Source organism: Camelus bactrianus, chromosome 9 (assembly GCF_048773025.1).
Source record: "Camelus bactrianus isolate YW-2024 breed Bactrian camel chromosome 9, ASM4877302v1, whole genome shotgun sequence".
Taxonomy (NCBI): Eukaryota; Metazoa; Chordata; class Mammalia; order Artiodactyla; family Camelidae; genus Camelus; species Camelus bactrianus.
The window spans coordinates 39,075,261-39,093,115 of record NC_133547.1 but is presented as its reverse complement, the minus strand read 5'-3'; the positions used below and the strand labels follow the sequence as shown (position 1 = coordinate 39,093,115).

Sequence of the window (17,855 nt, the reverse complement as noted above, 5' to 3'; positions counted from 1 at the left end):
GGAACTCAGTACAATAAGTATTGGTAGAAGAAACAAACTATACATTGTTTTAGGCTTTGAGAGTAACACTGGAGAGTAAAAGAACTGTCTTGGACCAAGGGGGCTCCCTCCCCCTGCAACTCTGACTTACTCTGTAGTTGTGCTGGAACTCGACATACATATTACAGGGCAATACTGAGCACCGGGTGCCCAGGGGTCATGCTGTGGGGAAGCAGTGGAGTGATCAGAATTTCTAAGGTGTCCTCAGCACCTGTGCTCACTATCACTGGCTGCAGTGCCGGGAATCAGAATGGCTAAGTTTGGCAGGTGCCTTTTCTCCTTCTGAATCTGAATAACTAGCAAAATGAAGATTGGTTTTCTGAACTTATTCTCCTAACATGCATGTTAGACTCCAGTATGGTGGGGAAAAGAGGACAAGCAAGGTCAGTAGCAGCATCCGCTGCTGAGGGGCTGTGTGACGGCTCATGACACACAAGACCACTGATGGACAACACAGTTTTGCTTTGCTCTAAGATATCAGGCTAAGAACTCTTTTCTAAATGTCCTTTTTATAGTGCATCTTGCCCAGTGCTCTACTGGTCCTCTACTAATACATTCTAAAAGTACATCTAAGGAAACCAACAAATAAACTTATAAAATACAATTTCAAACATACTCAGAATAAGGAAAACTAAGAGCTATACTAGGAGCTGTAATTCTCATGGAATTACTAATTACTGTGCTTTCTAGCCTCAATCTAATACAAACTTTGCAACTTTCATCTTCTACGCATGAAGATTTGAAAGAAAAAGTCAGTCTATTCTTTATTTTAGTAAGATACTATTTGGACTCCATACCTGTTTGGAAGATGACGACTGCCGAAGGTTGCTCTTCCCCCAGGACCCACAAATAACCTCAGTCCTTCTTCTGCAATACACATTTACAGGATTTGTTACATGTACAACTATTAGATTATTGTCAAATAATATTCATATTATAGTAAGTTCACATTTCAGCTTTATTAAAGAAATAAAAAAAACTTTAAAAAACAAGCTACATCCATGTTTTAAACCAGGCAATTTACAAGATACCCTAATTATGTCTCATTAACTTTCTTAAAGCCAAGCAAAGAAGGCAGCTGTTCCTACAAATTTCCTCAAGTGGGGTTTAATTATTTCTCTCTACAACCGGTTACATAATGAAACTAAGTCCATTGTTAACTGCTCTCTATTCACACCAGCATGAATAATTATACCTTTCAATTTGGTGGCATGTAAATTTTCAGTTTCAGTGAAATTGCTAAGGACGGAATGAGGGACTGTGTTATTTACTATCATTTCAAGATCACCACCCAACCTTCCAAATTACAACAGGACTTGAGGTACTCAAGCCTCGCTGTGACAAAGCAGGTGCAGGTATCTACCATAAGGTATACAAACATGGCAGACACTGATGCATAAATTAAAAAACACAACAGAAGCTTTCTTTAAAGTTGGTATTTTTAAACTAAAGTTAATTCTTTTACGAATTTAATATCCATTAACAAATGAGCCATAGTTATCTTCAGATTTTTAGGGGTGTGAAATTTATTTTACAAAAATGCAACAGGCAGGATCGTGATGCACTGCCTCTTAACTGCTGACCCATGGAGCATACAAACCTGGATCACATACATCTATGTGTACTTAATGGTTATCTACGCACCTTCTGCACTGGAATCTAGGCTGAAGTCTTGACTTTGTAATATTTTCTCCACAACATCATCTGCATCCACTCTGGTGTCATCAACTCGCTTCAGCTGAGATTCTACAGAATCTTGTTTCACTGGGCATCTTTGAAAATAATTTTTAAAAATTTCCTCCTTTTTAAAATTGTGTTATGAAAACAAAGTTGTTTTTTTTTTTCCATTTAAACCAAGACCAAAATGATTACCTGTTGGGTGTTTCTGAAGCTGTATCTTCTTTGTCAGCTGCATCAGGATTTGGTTCAGCTATCTTTTGCTCAATTTCATCACATGGCTCTAGAATACTTTCGATCCCTGTTGATGTACTTCCCACGGAGGTGTTTCTCCTGTGGCAGAGCTCAGAGAAACTAGATGACCTGGAGTGGCATGAGCTATACCCTGTCAGAGAAAATCACTCTGGATGTAATACGAAGTATCAAACACACTGCAACCAAATATTCTCTCCCTCACCATAGCAATTCCAAGTCCCTTTAGAGCAATTCAACTTTACTTTTAGCCTCTACCTGATACTTTGGACTGCTGGCTTGCATAGCTTGACGTTCTAGAGTGTCCACAGGCACCAAGCTCATCTGGAACAGAGGCACTCTTTGCTGAGAGATCTGCAGTGAGTCATAACATAATGTTACTATTACTGCCAATAAGTCAATGGTCAATTTGTCTTGTACTCTGCAGATTTTATAAACTGCTAAGTTCATTATCAAGTTATAGAGAGAAAGAAATCTCTTTAAATCAGTACCATGTAAACAACTGTGTTGCAAGAAATACAAGGAACTTAAATACCTCAGTTTACTGAAGAATTATAGTACTTTTCGTAAGATTTAACAGCACTTCATTGTAAATAAAACTATTTTAGTTTTTCTGTTTAACGTTTCTCTAATAAAAATGAGTCTGAGATGTTCTTAAAAATTCTCATAAAATTGCCAGGTTTTTGTTTGGTTCTAAGGAAATCTTGCTCTCCCAAATCCATCAAAGCAGTAGACTAAAGAGTACTTTGTTACTTTCGTGTTCGTGTTGCTGGTGCTAAGCTATAATTTGGTTTAAATCAACACAGCATGTGATGTAGCACTGAGAATAAAGTTCTTCAGAAATTGATTACAGTATTCAGTCTCAAAGTAAATGTACAAAAAAAAAAAAAAGCAGTGTCAAAGCCATTTCTAGTATTTCCCTGATAATGTGCATAATCCAGATGCCAAGTATTTCCAGAGCCAGGCTTCTTCCACAGAATGCAGAACTGTGACCATTTTCACAAGGGCGAAATATCTGGAAATCAGAACTACTTTTCACTTAGAGGCAAAAGAAAACCAATTGAGTAATGCAGCAATTATAGCAGCAGTTCTATAAGTGATATTGAACACAGATGGACCGATGAACGCTGCCAAACACGTGAGCTACTGGAGAACCTGGCCCTTCTCCAAAAGGCTTCTCATCTCTGGACAGACTGTAAGATACAAATCCAAGTGAACATCCCTTTTCCTACTTGACGGTGGTTCTAAACCCAATTAGCTACTAGTTCTAAACCCAGATTCTCAACCAAAATAGTTGGTTCCTATCAAGAATTATATATTTAACTCCTAGGGTTGGCCAGATCGTAATTCATCCATTTGTTTACTGGTTTTCAAAATTTATTCATTCAATAAGTATTTATTAAGCCCCTACCAGGTCATGTGCCCAATACTGTAAGAGATAGAGGGGTACAAAATAAATAAGATAAAATATATGCGTCACAGTTTATAGAGTTGAAGCAGTTTTAATACATTTTGCCAAGTACCAAAATACAAGCACCAAAAAGAAGCTACCAAGAGCTCCAAAGGACCACCATCCCCACAATCCTGTCCCCACACCTCTGTCCTCCTTGATTTCCTGCCTGCCTCTCTGAGTGCAGACTTTTCTCTGGATGACGGGCAGGAGTAGGGCTTCTGAGGCAGAGAGAACAAAGTCTTTAAGTCCTGGGACCAGCATTCACTGCTCACACAGGAACTTGGCTACCTTCTGGCATATGCCCAAGAAAAGCTTTCCCACCTGCCAGGGTCCCACAAGAATGAGAAAAAAAAAAAAAAAAAAAGGACAAGTGCATCGAGCACTAGCTGGTAACAGGGCGAAGACCTCATACAGGAGGTTAATTCAGGTCTTTAATGATGCATAGGGATTCCTTGGCTAGACTAGGTGGGGGAAAGCATGCCTTGTCTGTAGGAAAGTTAAGTTCGGTCAAGTTGCCATAAGGTAGTGGTGCAGATAACTGGAGGGAAGACAGATGAGTGGATGCCTGCTAATGAAGGACCTTCTCCTATGAGTTTAAGGAAGGAAACAATTCAATGGCTTTAAGCAGGGGTGTGACTGGACCAGATGGACATTTTGAAAAGATCACTCTGGCAGCAGGAAGAACGGGGGTGAAGGAGTGCAGATTTGCATAGTAATCCAGCTGAGGGATGTCTGACAGGGACAGATGGAAGTATTTAATTACTAATTAGAAGAGTGTGCCAGGACACACAGAAAGTAAAGGGGGAAATACAGGTAGAAAATACAGGAGCAAGAGTCAGGAAGACGTGTTGGGTGTGTGGAATTTGGGGCGCCTGAGGACACCCATTCACTAGTCACTGAATTTCTACCATGTCTCTGGCCCTTATGCTGTTGATACAAAACAAATTAAGACCTGATTGCAAAGAGCTTAGAGGCTTAGTTGAGAAAAAAGATAACCAGACAGATTTCAGTCTGTGACACGAAGTGGACCTTTCCAAAAAGCATTTGGAAACAGGTACCTGGAGTTTAGGATGAAGTCTGGAGGCAACACAAATTTGTAAATCAAAAATATTAACTCATGTTTACATGGTCCCATTTACATTTATTTGATAGCTAAGTTCCAGGTATAGATGACACTGCCCAGGGAGAGTGAGGAGGGACCCAAATCCTGCGGAGCACCAGCATTTTAAGAGGAAGGTGCAAGAAGATAAAGGAGCCCCCAGAAGCTAGAGAAGGAGAGGTGGGAGCCACCGGAAGAGAAAGACTCAAGAAAGATGAAAACAGCCCACAGGACTTGACAATCATGTTCCTGGAGACATGATCAAGAGAGGGCAGAAGGCAGAAACCAGGGTGTGTGTACATTTAGGAGTAAATGGGCCGTGTATTCTTCCTATGAGTTTGGCTATAGAAAGTGTGTGAGAGAGAGAGAGGGCGGGGGCCCATGGAAGAGCAGCAGATAGGGCAGGATGTAGGCTAATGAGTGTTTGGCTTCCAATCTGAGAAAGGACTCAGAATATTTAAACACTGAAGAGAAGGCACCAATGAAAAAGTTAAAAGTATACAAAGGATTCACTGATCCCAAATCAGGAGAGTTCATAATCCTCATTATCTGTAAGAAACCATATCCTTGCAATCTGAAAAGTGGGGAAAATGTTAATCGCGTCACTGCACCTTTCTTTTCATTCTTCCGAATAATAACCATGGTCACATGGTGTGGGAGAAAAAGGAAGCCCCTAAGTGCCTTTTCCCCAGCCAATTTGACATTCCCTCACCTGCTGCTGACTTGGGGAGCACACTGTCTACGGCTGGGACTTTGCCTGGAGAAGTGGCTCTCAAGGTGTGGCCCGAGGCCCAGCAGCAGCAGCACCTGGGAACTCAGTCAAGTAGCTTTCAAGCCCCAACCCAGATCTACTTAATCAAAAACTCTGGCTGCAGCATCAGCAAGCTATGGTTTACCAAGCCCACAAGGCGACTTTGGTGTGCACTAACGTCTGGGAACCGGACAGATGTGTGTGATTCATGGAAGAGAAGCAACACCTGAGAGGTGACTGGCAGAAGCTGCTGGGTGGGTAGGGTGGGAAAAGTCCTGCCATGTCCTGTTGTGGCATCCGTAGGGAGCAGAAGCATACAGTGGTGGGGGTCGGGGTGGGGGGGTATCACCACAGCATTTAGCTTTTAATCTGTCAGAGCATAACATAGCCTTTAGACTAAATGAAGCGTTGGCTTCAACAAAAATTGCATAGTTAAAAAACCCTGCTGATACTTATCAGTGTATTTCAAGTCATGTACAGAGTTTTAAGTCTGGGAGGCACTTTGGGAATTGTTTAGGACATCAAGTAGTACTGTTTCTCACAAAGTGAAAACCCAGTAAGTGACACATCCATACCTGCTATCCCAAGATGAATTTTGAGAGTCTCTCCACCTTTTCTATCTTCTTCCAGAGATTCGGACTCACCAGCAATTGGTATAGACATTGATGTAGAAGGAGGCCTGTAAATAAACATTTCTGGGGATCAGAACTTGCTTTATGGTGAATCTGAAAATTTGAAATACTGTTACAGACTGGTTGTGTAGTCAGTACACAGTCTTAGGAAGGTGCCCGTTGATTTACCTCTTTGAGGATGAAAGTGATGAAAATCAACACATAATATATGAGCATCCTCAACACTTGAGTAAAATTCACTGGGAAAAAAAGGGGTTTTTACACAACAAAAATTGGGAGACCAGGAAGGCCACTACCTCCATGGAGTCGGGAAAAGAGAGGAGGTGCGGTCCCAGAACTGTTGGTGGAGGGGACTTCAACTGTCAGCTCAACTCTCAGGCCGGGCAGGGATGGATGTGTGAGGCGAAGGCCGGCACAAGCCCCATTGTAGCCGAGGCTGGGGGCGGATACTTCACATCTCCTGCTCCAGTGCCTAAGATCTCTTGTTGGCTCCATTTACCTCTTTTTTTTTAAAAAAATTTTTTTATTGAGTTATAGTCAGTTTACAATGTCGTGTCAATTTCTGGTGTACAGCATAATTTTTCAGTCATATATGAATATACATACATTCATTTTCATATTCTTTTCCACCATGAACTACTACAAGATATTGAATATATTTCCCTGTGCTATACGGTATAAACTTGTTGGCTCCATTTACCTCTAAATAGTATCCATGGTTTTATCCTCTGCTGTCTTTGTAAACAGTCCACCTGCCCCAGGGAGAGTAATAAAGAGCCCTAGTTGTTTAGATTTGATTTTTCAGGCTGGATTCTCTGGGAGGAGTTGATGGGTATTTTTCAATAGCTCATTCAAAGCTCCTATTTTCCTGTAGAAGCTGTGAAGCAGGCAGGGGCAAGACTGAGTTCTAATAAGAACTTTTTTTTTTTTTTTAAGAAAACATCCCTAATCTTTTAAGGTTGGTATCTAGAGGAAAACCAGATCTTCCTAGAGACCATCCCTTGGTGACCTGAAATAAAGTAGGAAGGTGTGAAGGGGGATCGTGAAGCAGAGCTTTTATGTGCCAATTCTCAAAATGTTACTGTATTAGTTCCATGGAATCCTTAGGCTATTCAGATCCTTGGGGATATAGACATTTAAGATTGCCATTAAACCTATTAACTGACAGATTATTCCTATTCCAGGATCTCCTAAATTCCAAAATTGGATATCCTATTGTGATATTTAAGTATCTGCACAGCTGAACTCATTCTTTCCTCCAATCTGTTTTCTTCTTGTATTCTCCACCACAATCCGAAAGTCACCAAAACCAGAATCCTACATATTGCCTCTGTCGCCATACAAAAACTCTTAGAACTAATAAATGAATTCAACAGGGTAGCAGGATACAAGATTAATATACAGAAATCAGTTGCATTTATTTACATTAACAACAAAACATAAGAAAGATAAAGTAAAAAAAATCTTGTTTAAAATTGAGTGGAAAAAAAAAAAGAATAAACTACTTAACCAAGGAGGTGAAAGACTTTGAAAACTATAAAACACTGATAAAGGAAACTGAGGATGATTCAAAGAAACGGAAAGATATTTCATGCTCTTGGATTGGAAGAATTAATATTATTAAAGTGGCCATACTACTGAAAACAATCTACAGATTTAAAGCAATCCCTATCAAGATACCCATGACATTTTCCACGGAACTAGAACAAATAATCCTAAAATTTATATGGAATCACAAAGACCCAGAATTGCCAAAGCAATACTGAGGAAAAAGAACAAAGGTGGAGGTAAAACCCTTCCAGATTTCAGACTATACAAAGCTACACTAATCAAAACAGCTTGTTACTGGCACAAAAACAGACATACAGATCTATGGAACAGGATAGAGAGCCCAGAAATAAACCCACACACCTAGAGTCAGTTAATTTTTGACAAAGGAGGTAAGAATATACAATGGAGTAAAGACAGTCTCTTCAGCAAGTGGTGTTGGGAAAACTGGACAGCAGTATGTAAATCAATGAAGTTAGAACACTCCCTCACACTATACACACAAATAAACTCAAAATGGGTTAAAGACTTAAATATAAGACAGGACACCATAAATCTCCTAGAAGAGAACATAGGCAAAACATTCTCTGACATAAATCCTAGCAATGTTTTATTAGGTAAGTCTCTGAAGGCAAAAGAAATAAAAGCAAAAATAAACAAATGTGACCTAATAAAATTTAAAAGCCTGGGCACAGCAAAAAAATGAAAAGATGACCTATTTGTGAAAGATGTGACTGACAAGGGGTTAAATATCCAAAATATATAAACAGCTCATACAACTCGATACTGAAAAAACAAACAACCCAATCAAAAAATGGGCAGAGGAATTAAACAGACATTTTCCCAAAGAAGACACACATGGCAAACAGGCACATGAAAAGATGTTCAACACTGCTAATTATCAGAGAAATGCAAATCAAAACTAAAGTGAGATATCACCTCACACCAGTCAGAATGGTCATCATCAAAAAGTCTACAAATAATAAATGCTGGAGAGGGTGTGGGGAAAAGGGAACTCTCTTACACTGCATGTGGGAAGGTAAATTGGTGCAGCCACTATGGAAAACAGTATGGAGGTTCCTTAAAAAACTAAAAATAGGGCTACCACATGATCCAGTAATCCCACTCCTTCTCTTTCAGCAAAAGATGAAAATTCTTAATTCAAAAAGATACATGCACCCCAATGGTCATAGCAGCACCATTTACAACAGCCTAGACATGGAAACAACCCAAGTGCCCATCAACAGAAGACTGGCTTAGGAAGACATGGTGTATATATACAATGAACTATTACTCAGCCATAAAAAGAATGAAATATTGCCATCTGCAGCAACATGGAAGGACCTAGAGAATACACTTAGTAAAGCAAGTCAGACAAAGACAAATATTACGTATCACTTATATGTGGAGTCTAAAATAATAATACAAATGAATCTATATACAAAAGAGAAACCGACTCATAGACATTGAAAACAAACTTACGGTTACCAAAGGAGAAAGAGAGGGATAAATTAGGTGTATGGAATTAACAGATACAAACCACTATACATATAATAGGTAAGCAACAAGGATTTACTATATAGCACAGGGAATTATGTTCAATCTCTTGTAATAACCTATAATGAAGAAGACTGAAAAATATACATAACTGAATCAGTTTGTTGTATATCTGAAACTAACACAATATTGTAAATCAACTATGCTTCAATTAAAAAAAAAAAAAGTCACCAAAACCAGAATCCTAGATATTGCCTGTCTCCTTCCTACTCACTTTTATCCATACCCAATCAATTTCCAAATCCCACAGACTCTCTCTCAGTACTTTTCCTATTCATCATCTCTTCTCCACCTCCACTAATTACTTGCACTTGGCCTTCGCACCCTTTCCTGGGTGACTGTAAGAGTCTCCCAACTACTCTGCCTACCTCTATTCCATGCTACCCTCACTGTGCTCTTTCTGAAGTGTGCATATGCACATGTTACTCTGACTTAAATCACTTTAATAGCTCCTTTGGGATAAAGCTCAAACTCCTCAGAATGGCAATACAAGGCCCTATGCAGTCTGACCTAGACCTACCTCTTCAATTACCAAAAGCTATAATTTTAAACAACATAAAGCAGCTTGGTGGGAAAAAAAGGAAAACAAAAACCCTACATTCAATATTCTAGAAGAAATACCAATATGTAAAAGAAATACACTTACAAAGAATGGAATCTCTAGTCAGTTATGAATCACTAATCATTGATGGTGACTCATGCCTGCTTGTCTAAATTCTTATCTTTTTAATACCTGCTCCTTTGTTTTTCCTTTCACAAGTGTCCTGATTAGTGTCTCCCTCCCTCTACCTCTTAGACCTGTTTTCCACCCTTCAGAACTTCCAGCCTGTGGCCTCTGCCCTTTCTCTCTCTCCATCAGTCTCCCTCTGGCTCTGCTCCGTCCTGTCCAGTCTGACTTCACAGCCATAACACTCTGAGCAATACCTTCAGTTTGGTGCCCTGTGCTCTGCAGTCTCAAAAAATCTGAAGAATCCCAATCCTTGATAATTTCAGCCATCTGCACTAACTTCTCTATTCCTGGGGCAACTAACCATTATGGAGAAAATTCATACTGATATTAAGGCAAATTTAGAATAAAAAAATTCCTAGCGAATTTTGGAGTCTGAAGTCTCCCAAGTTACCTGAGACAACTGAGCTGTGTGGAATAAATAGTTACTGAGTGCCCACCATGTGCCACTTTTTTAATCCTATTACCCTTTTTGTTCTGAAAATGTTTTTATATCCCTTATCAGAAACTGTTTGATGTAGCCCCATTACAGAAGGAAAGGGATGGGATTATTTTGTTTCAATTTCACAGTAATGTTAAGAGTATGGGAGAAATGACCTCCTAAAGCGACACTACTACCTACAGGGTATTTCATAAATATTCTTTCCACGCCCGGTCACACTGCCATAAACTTGTACAAGCTTCCTGCAACATCTCTACACACCTCCTGTGCTTAGTGATTTCCTGTTCATCCTTTAAAACCCAGCTCAGTGTCCCCCTCTCAGCGAAGATCTTCCTGGTGTTCCAGGAAAAGGAGTTAGGGTCCCTATCCTCTATGCCTCAGTGACATCATGCGTTGTATGTCTGTCCCCAGCGCCAACAGAGACTCCTTCAGAGCAGGCGGCTGGTCTTACTCAGCTTGGTAAATGCCAGCACACGGCAGGCAACCAACGCACACGCAGTGAGTGAGTGAGTCCTGGGACCCTGGACAAATCAGTTCCTTGACCTCTGAGCCGCAATGTCCTCACATCACGGAGTTGATAATATTCACATTACAGAATTGTTCCAGGAATTAAACTAGGTGACAGTAACAGTCATTAAATCATTTTGGCAAAGGGTGATTTCCTTCCTTCTGGAATAGTAATGCCCCAGAGCCCTAGCTCCTCAAGAGGGTTACATCACCCCTAGGTCCGCTTTACCAGCAGACAATTAAATGCCAGCACAGTATATAATTTCTCCTTCAAAATCTCCTTTTTCTTCATCGGTTCTAGCGATTGGCTTTCTTCTCAGAGTCAGCTTCATTCTTTTATAAAGAGCCGGTGGCTATTTTAAGAGTTGAAGAGAAATACAAAACAGAGTTCAGGGCAAGTGGTTGGTTAGAGGTTGGCTTACCAGCTGTCTTCATAAATACTGACTTTAGTATAAAATTTGTGTTTCTGAAAAATTGTGCAATCTGAGTCACAGATCTGCTCATATAGTATCAAAACTAGAACTTGACTCTGAGAATGCTAAGGATCCACTGTACTCTGTTTCTCTGGTAGGTTTTTGAAAACTTTGTATCATGAAAAATTTAAAGACAGACAAAAGCAGAGAGAACAGTCCAATGAACCTCCCTAGCAGAGATTTACATCTATGGCTTACAGACAAACACTTAGTCTAAGTCACTCAATTGCTCTGTGCCTCAGTGTTCTCATCTGTAAAAGGAGAACATGGATTATATCCATATTTTTGAAATTGGCTTCCTGAAGCTCCTTTAGGCACTTCAGGGGGTAGCAGGATTCTATACCTTTTCCCCCTTAATAGAAAAATGTTATATATGGGATTCATAATATATTTGTGCAAAGGACTTTTGTGGCTAAATATTCTGGAAAAAAAGTCACCAGATCAGACAACTTCCAACGCTCTTTTCAGCTCTGAAGTACTGAGATTGTACATATTTGATATACACTGAAATAGCACCTGGTAAAAGTAATTTACTTTTCACATTAGCAGTTCAAATATTTTTCCATTCAGTCCGTACTCAGTATGAGAAAGTGCACTGACGGGTTAGAGCTGCTCTTTTCCCACTGACAGTTGCACAATTTCAGGTATTCAAAGAAAAGAGAAAACTAATATTGGGGGTTTGATTCTCCTGAGAAATACTTTTGTGTCTTGGGGTTAGGTAAAGTTTGTTTATGCTAATGAGTTATGAAAGTCTTTCTCTATAACTCTAGACTCTCAGAATTACATTTGTGGAGATAACACAGAACATAAGATGATCTATTTTTGAGCTCTTCAGTATCTGAGTTTCATAAATAGATAAAATGGCAGAGAAAGAGCCAGAAAGGGAACATTCATAAAAAGCTCCTAAGGAGGAATGCATTTTCTTCTACTAAATTTTGCTGCTCATTTTCTCATTTCACCCTAAACTGATTCCACCAGGAAAACATATTGTTACCTAAGAAGCAAAAACTGTTTAGTCCCAAAAGAGTAGGAAATAAAGAAAGAAGCCAGGAAATCATGTTTTGAGAGAAAACAGCACAGGAAGGCTAAGTTATAGGAAAATGCATAATTTTAATCAAGAATTGATTTGTGTTATATATATATTTTTTCATCTTTATAAAACACCGTATGTACGTAGAGAATTATATGGATGTTGCTATTAAAAGCACGAAGCTAATGCATGGGGAAGTAGTTGTTTACCTTTCTATCTTTTCTCTCAGATATTTAAATAATATCTGATTAAGTTTCATTTTAAATGATTAGGTGTCATCAAGATTGCTGCAGGCATCCTACTGCCTTTTCCCATACTCTCTGAGAAGACTTTTAACACATCTTTTCCTCTTTCCTCAAACCTCCATCTCCATTTCTTCCATCCTTGCTCTTCAATGATAACTTTGTTTCCTGTATCACTAAGAAATCAGGAGCAATTTGAAAATAACCTCCGTACGTTTCCTTTTCTCATATAACTGCATCTGTAGCCATATTCTCTGCCCTCATCCCTCTTGACAAGGACAGTGTTCTAGCAACTGTCCCTTTTCTCTTCTGCAGTACGTTTCTCCTTGTCTACTGGACCATTCGTATCAGATACAAGTACACTGTGCTACTTCCCATGTTAAAAAACAAAAAGCTGCCCTTAACCTCATAGCCTCTTTATATTTATAACTACATTTTTTTTTATAGTAAAACTCCTCCTAATTGTTTATACTCACTGTCTCCAATTTTTCTCTTCCAAAATTCTCTTTAACTCCCTCCAATATGGCTGTAGTCTAAAAGCATTCCACCAGTGCTTGTCAGAGTCACCAACGGTCTCTATACTGCAAAATGCAAAGGTCAGTTCTCAGCCCTCGCCTTCCATGACCTCCTTAAGTAGTGTGTGACATAGCTGATTACTCCCTCCTTTTTGAAACACACTCTTCACCTGGTTTCAGGACCATAATCTCCTTTGGTCCCTTCCTCTTTGTCTCATCGGTGGCACCTTTGCTGGTTCTGCCCTATCTCCCCAGCCTCTAACATGCTGGAGTGTCCCACATCTCAGTCTTTTTTTCCCCCTCTTTTAAAAAAATTTATTTTATTGAGGTGTCTTTGATTACGATGTTGTGTTAGTTTCAGGCGTACAGCAAAGTGATTCAGTTATACATATACATACATACATATATATTCTTTTTCAGATTCTTTTCCATTATAGGTTATTACAAGATATTGAATATAGTTCCCTGTGCTGTAGAGTAGGTCCTTGTTGTTTGTCTATTATATATATAGTAGACACATCTCAGTCTTTTGTTCTTTATTTATACTCATTCCCTCTAGGTCATTTAATCAAAGCTCATGGCTTTAACTAGCATCTATGTGCTGCTAATGTCATGATTTCCAAACTTCTGTCTCCAGTCTGGCCCTCCCCAGTGAACCCTGTGGTGATATAGTCAACTGCCTACTTAAAATGCCTACCTGGATGTTAAAGGGGGATCTCAAATTTAACACGTCCAACACCCAAGTTCCCAACCTGTTCCTCTTATAGACTCTCATTTCAATAAGTTTACCCCACTCTTCTAGTCACTCAGGCCCAGACCATACATTACTGAGACACTCTCCTAACTCATCTACCTATTTCTGCCCTTGGCTCCCTCATTACTCCTCACAAATCATCTATTCTCTATCCACCAACCGTAAGTCTGATCATTTTACTCCTCTGTTTTAAACCCTCCAGCAGCTTTTTATTGCACTCAGATTCTAAGTGGCCTACGAGACTATTATTATAATGGCCTACAAGACGCTGTCATCTGATCTCACCTCCTGTTACCCTCATTCCCTCTGTTCTAGACGTATTGGGCTCCAGGTAGCCACCTGAACATGCAAAACACACTCCTCTCTCAAGGCCTTTGTCCTTGTTTCCTCTGCCTCAAATGCTCTTTCCCCAAACATCTGCAAAGCTTGCTTCCCACCTCCCTCAGGTCTCTGCTCAAATATCATACCCTTTAACAGGAAGGACTTTCCTGACTAAATAAATATAAAGCACTCCTCCCCACCGTGGCCCTCCTACCCTGCTTTATTTTTCTCCAAAGCACTCATCACCATCTTTATATTATATATTTACTTGTTGGTTTGTTGTTTATTTTCCTCTTAGAATATAAGCTCCAACATGTCAGAGACTTGATCTTTTTTTTTTTTTTTCCACTGCTATTTCTCTAGTGTCAAAATTAGGGCCTAACACATAGAAAGGCACTTAATAGGTATTTGTTGAAGAAATAAGAAAGTCCACAGAGATCAAATTAAAAATTTTAATTTGTATAATTTCACCCAAAACCTGAAGATGACAAAAGACCCGTAGCTTAAGTAATTTAGAGTGTGCAGAGCTTGTCTGGTAACTTCTATGAGGGTCAGGTCAGTGTCCTGGGAAAAGAACTATTCCTTTGCTGATATTAGCCCACAACACTACAAAATACGAATGTGAAAATTCAAACAAACAAATCACTACTACACTCTCAGATAAATAACTCACTCGCTGAGCATCAACTTACGTTTTAAAACAGGGGTCACCAGACATCAGTTGCATACTGATCAAAACCTAAACATAAGAAAAAGAAATACTGTAATTATAAAAGATCTTGCGAGGAGAAGCCATGTTCTGCTAATCTGTGCACCCTTGACAGTACCTGGTCCAGTATTTTCTATTTAGAAATAGACAGTATTACATAAAACGATTACTGAATTGGGTTATTTCCAGTACTGAATTGCTGCTTTATACAGACATAGGTTAAAAATCATTTTTAACACTCAAAACTTTGTATCTGCAAAAATCAGGGTGGAAAAGATGGAAACAGAAAGCAAGCGCTTCACCAGGAACGATCCTGTGGGTGTGCGCTGTTCTGGTCTATTTTATCTGTCTTTCCTCCCAGATTCCTGTAGTGTTTAAGCGTCTGGAATGTTTCCCTCCAACGTGTTTGGCATTGTAATGCTTCCAGGGGTGCCGGCTGACGGCCTGTGAGAGTAGAATGCGTCTGGCCTTTGCTTGCGATTTTGGACCAGCATCTAAAGCTTTGCTAACACTTTAAAAATGCTGCTATTCTCAAGTTGCTGGCTGCCTTTTAAGAACCAGCCCTAGGATCTTACTATGTTCTTCTGGGAATGATAATGATAATGGTAATAATGACAACCTTAGCAACAGTCACGATTTGAGAATTTATTCAGTGCCGGGCACAAGCTAAGTGAATTTGAAAACTGTTAGGTTACAGGGTAATTCTTTGTCCACTAACTTCTGACATTCAGTCTTTATACAGAATTACTTTCCTTTTTCCAAAATTAAAAAATTTTACTTTTTAATTGGGGGAGGTAATTTTAGGTTTACTAGTTTGTTTGTTTGTCTGTTTTAACCAGAGGTACTGGGAATTGAACCCAGGACTTTGTGTATGCTAGGTATGCACTCTTCCACTGAGCTATACACTCCCCCTATTTTCCTTTCTTATCATGAGATAACTTGCTATAATGGCGTAACCTGACTAAAATAGAGCAAAAGGTTTATGCAGTGAGTTGTACCAGGTGCAAGGTACTTTACCAGCTCTCTGAAGTGTGTATTCCCTGTGCGTTCGCCAGAATACATGGCTGCTGAAGGTACTTGGAAAAAGTAGGGCAGATGTCCAAAGTGAGTTCCACCTGTCACTTCACTTGTTGGGCGAGAGCCCAGTGACTTCTACGTGCCCACCACAGCTGCTTTGGAAATCACCTCTTGGAAGCCGTAAACATTTTAAACTGTTCATTCAAGCTGCTCCTTCCTCTCAGTGAGCCCTTTTGCTGTGGTGGTTGTGTGTATTCTTCCCTAAATGTTCAAAGCACCAGAGAGCACCTCAGAACCATGAAAGCGAACATCTGCTCCTTTTCAGTGCTTCTGTGATTTGGAGAATTTTCTCTCCTAGCTGGTGAGTATTTCAGTGGTGTGGTCAGCTTATGATCTCAGGATTGATTCCCATCTTGCCCTTGACAATATATACCTTTGCTTATTTAAAGGCAGAGAATCTCATGTGTTGACATGCAAATCTGGAAACGTGCTTACTTTAAGAATGGAATTATCCTGTCTTGTATTTTTGGTGTCATAGCCTTCCAGTAAACAGCGACGAGTGGTATTTCCTGATCCAGCAAACTCTGCCAGGTTTAGATCTGCAAAGCCCAGCTATGAAAAGAAAGAGAATTATATTAATAGAATATCTACTAGGCTTCTATCATATTCTCTTTAAAATAAACATTCAACCCGTGTGCTCTATCCAAGTTGTCTCAAACTTCAGTCATTTGCAACTTAACACTATCTGTTTAATTCTTTGCTTAGTATGTCTTAAAAATTGGCTCACTTTTTGTAAAAATTTATTACCTATTCTACTCTCGCCTTAAGCAAAATGAAATCACAGATCTGACGTGCTAATATAACTGTTATAACTGTTAATGTAAAAATAATGCGTATTAAACAATGGAAATCAATGCAAGCAGCAGTGGCGCTCACGCTGCACTACGCGAGATACTAGCAGCCCAGTCGTGGTCAGTTGTGTACAGAGAAAACTGATCAGACTCGCCTCCCCCGGTTCTGGTCTGGCTCTGTTTCCAGTTAACCACTGGCGACTGCAGATAGTTGCAGGTTATTAAGTTCTCACTCTCTGCACAAGAACTAAGTGATTTAAGTGTATCACATACTCTCTTTGGTACAAGCTCCTTCTTCTTCACCACCTTCCACAACACTTGCCTTGCTGATACCCCTTAGAGCTAAATCTCTCTTTATGAAGCTTTCTTCCTTCCTTCCCTCACACCAACCTTCCCTGCTTAGTTACCCAGAAGCTCAGCTCAAACCATTCCTCCCTCTTATTACTACCTAAGTTTGGTCCCCATTTTCTGCAGCTACCAAAGATTGCCCTATGATCTTTCTTCTGTTGCTCAGTCCTATGATGTTTCTCATTTCCAAGTGGTACAAGAAATCATCCCCCTTATATCATTATTTTTTGAACAAACTAAGTCTATTCTACATGACTAAGTGTATATAGTTTTTTATTAACAAAAAAATGTTTTGAGCTAGTAATTAATTAAGCACATCTCCCTGAATACATAATAAAAAGTATTATATACTTCAACGCTGCTGTGTTTTTAAGTTGCCTGCTTTAATGCTTTAAAACATGCAGTGGGCACATATGAATGGCATTCAAGATAGAGATTTTAATTGTAGGCTGGAGCATTATTTTGGTGGTTTTTAACTGGTACAAAAAGGATGAAGAATAAGAAGTTAAGAGACCAGCTGAAGGGCCACAAGCTCCAAATGAAGTAAGTCAGAAGTACGTCAAGCCACAGGTAACATCTACCTGATCTTCACATGGTCACTCTGGTCTTAATGCCTCTTGCAGGGGTCCAAGAGATCAGCAGAAAAGCCTGGATATGTCCAGGGCAAAGACACATCTAAATGAACATGTGAAGACTCAGCTCTGTGATCACACGTCATCCACATGCTCTATTTCATACATTAGCCTTGCTCTTTGAACTTCCAGCACCTCCTATTCCAACTACATTCTTTGCTGATGCTTTGCTTCCTATTTCATGCAGAAGATAAAAGCCCTCCAAAGAGCACTGGATTTCCACAGGCTCCGCCCCCTGCCTGCCGCCAGCCCTCGCCTTCGCCTTCCCGCTGGCTGTAA

General features: G+C 39.7%; 1 protein-coding gene across 4 annotated transcripts in view; it reads right to left on the bottom strand.

Annotated features, from left to right (window-relative positions):
* Window positions 1–17,855, bottom strand: part of EEIG2 (EEIG family member 2) — an 81,031-nt gene that overhangs the window by 30,129 nt on the left and 33,047 nt on the right. For all 4 annotated transcript variants that reach the window (XR_012509164.1, XR_012509165.1, XM_074370083.1 and 1 more), the window contains exons 4-10: window positions 16,241–16,357; window positions 14,712–14,758; window positions 5,847–5,950; window positions 2,227–2,322; window positions 1,912–2,101; window positions 1,684–1,811; window positions 837–906 (exon numbers count right to left, since the gene is read on the bottom strand). Coding sequence is in view for 2 of the 4 variants with exons in the window: in XM_074370083.1 (XP_074226184.1) it covers window positions 837–906; window positions 1,684–1,811; window positions 1,912–2,101; window positions 2,227–2,322; window positions 5,847–5,950; window positions 14,712–14,758; window positions 16,241–16,357 (752 nt within the window). In the remaining 2 variants the exon portion in view is untranslated. The remainder of the gene's footprint in view (window positions 1–836; window positions 907–1,683; window positions 1,812–1,911; window positions 2,102–2,226; window positions 2,323–5,846; window positions 5,951–14,711; window positions 14,759–16,240; window positions 16,358–17,855) is intronic.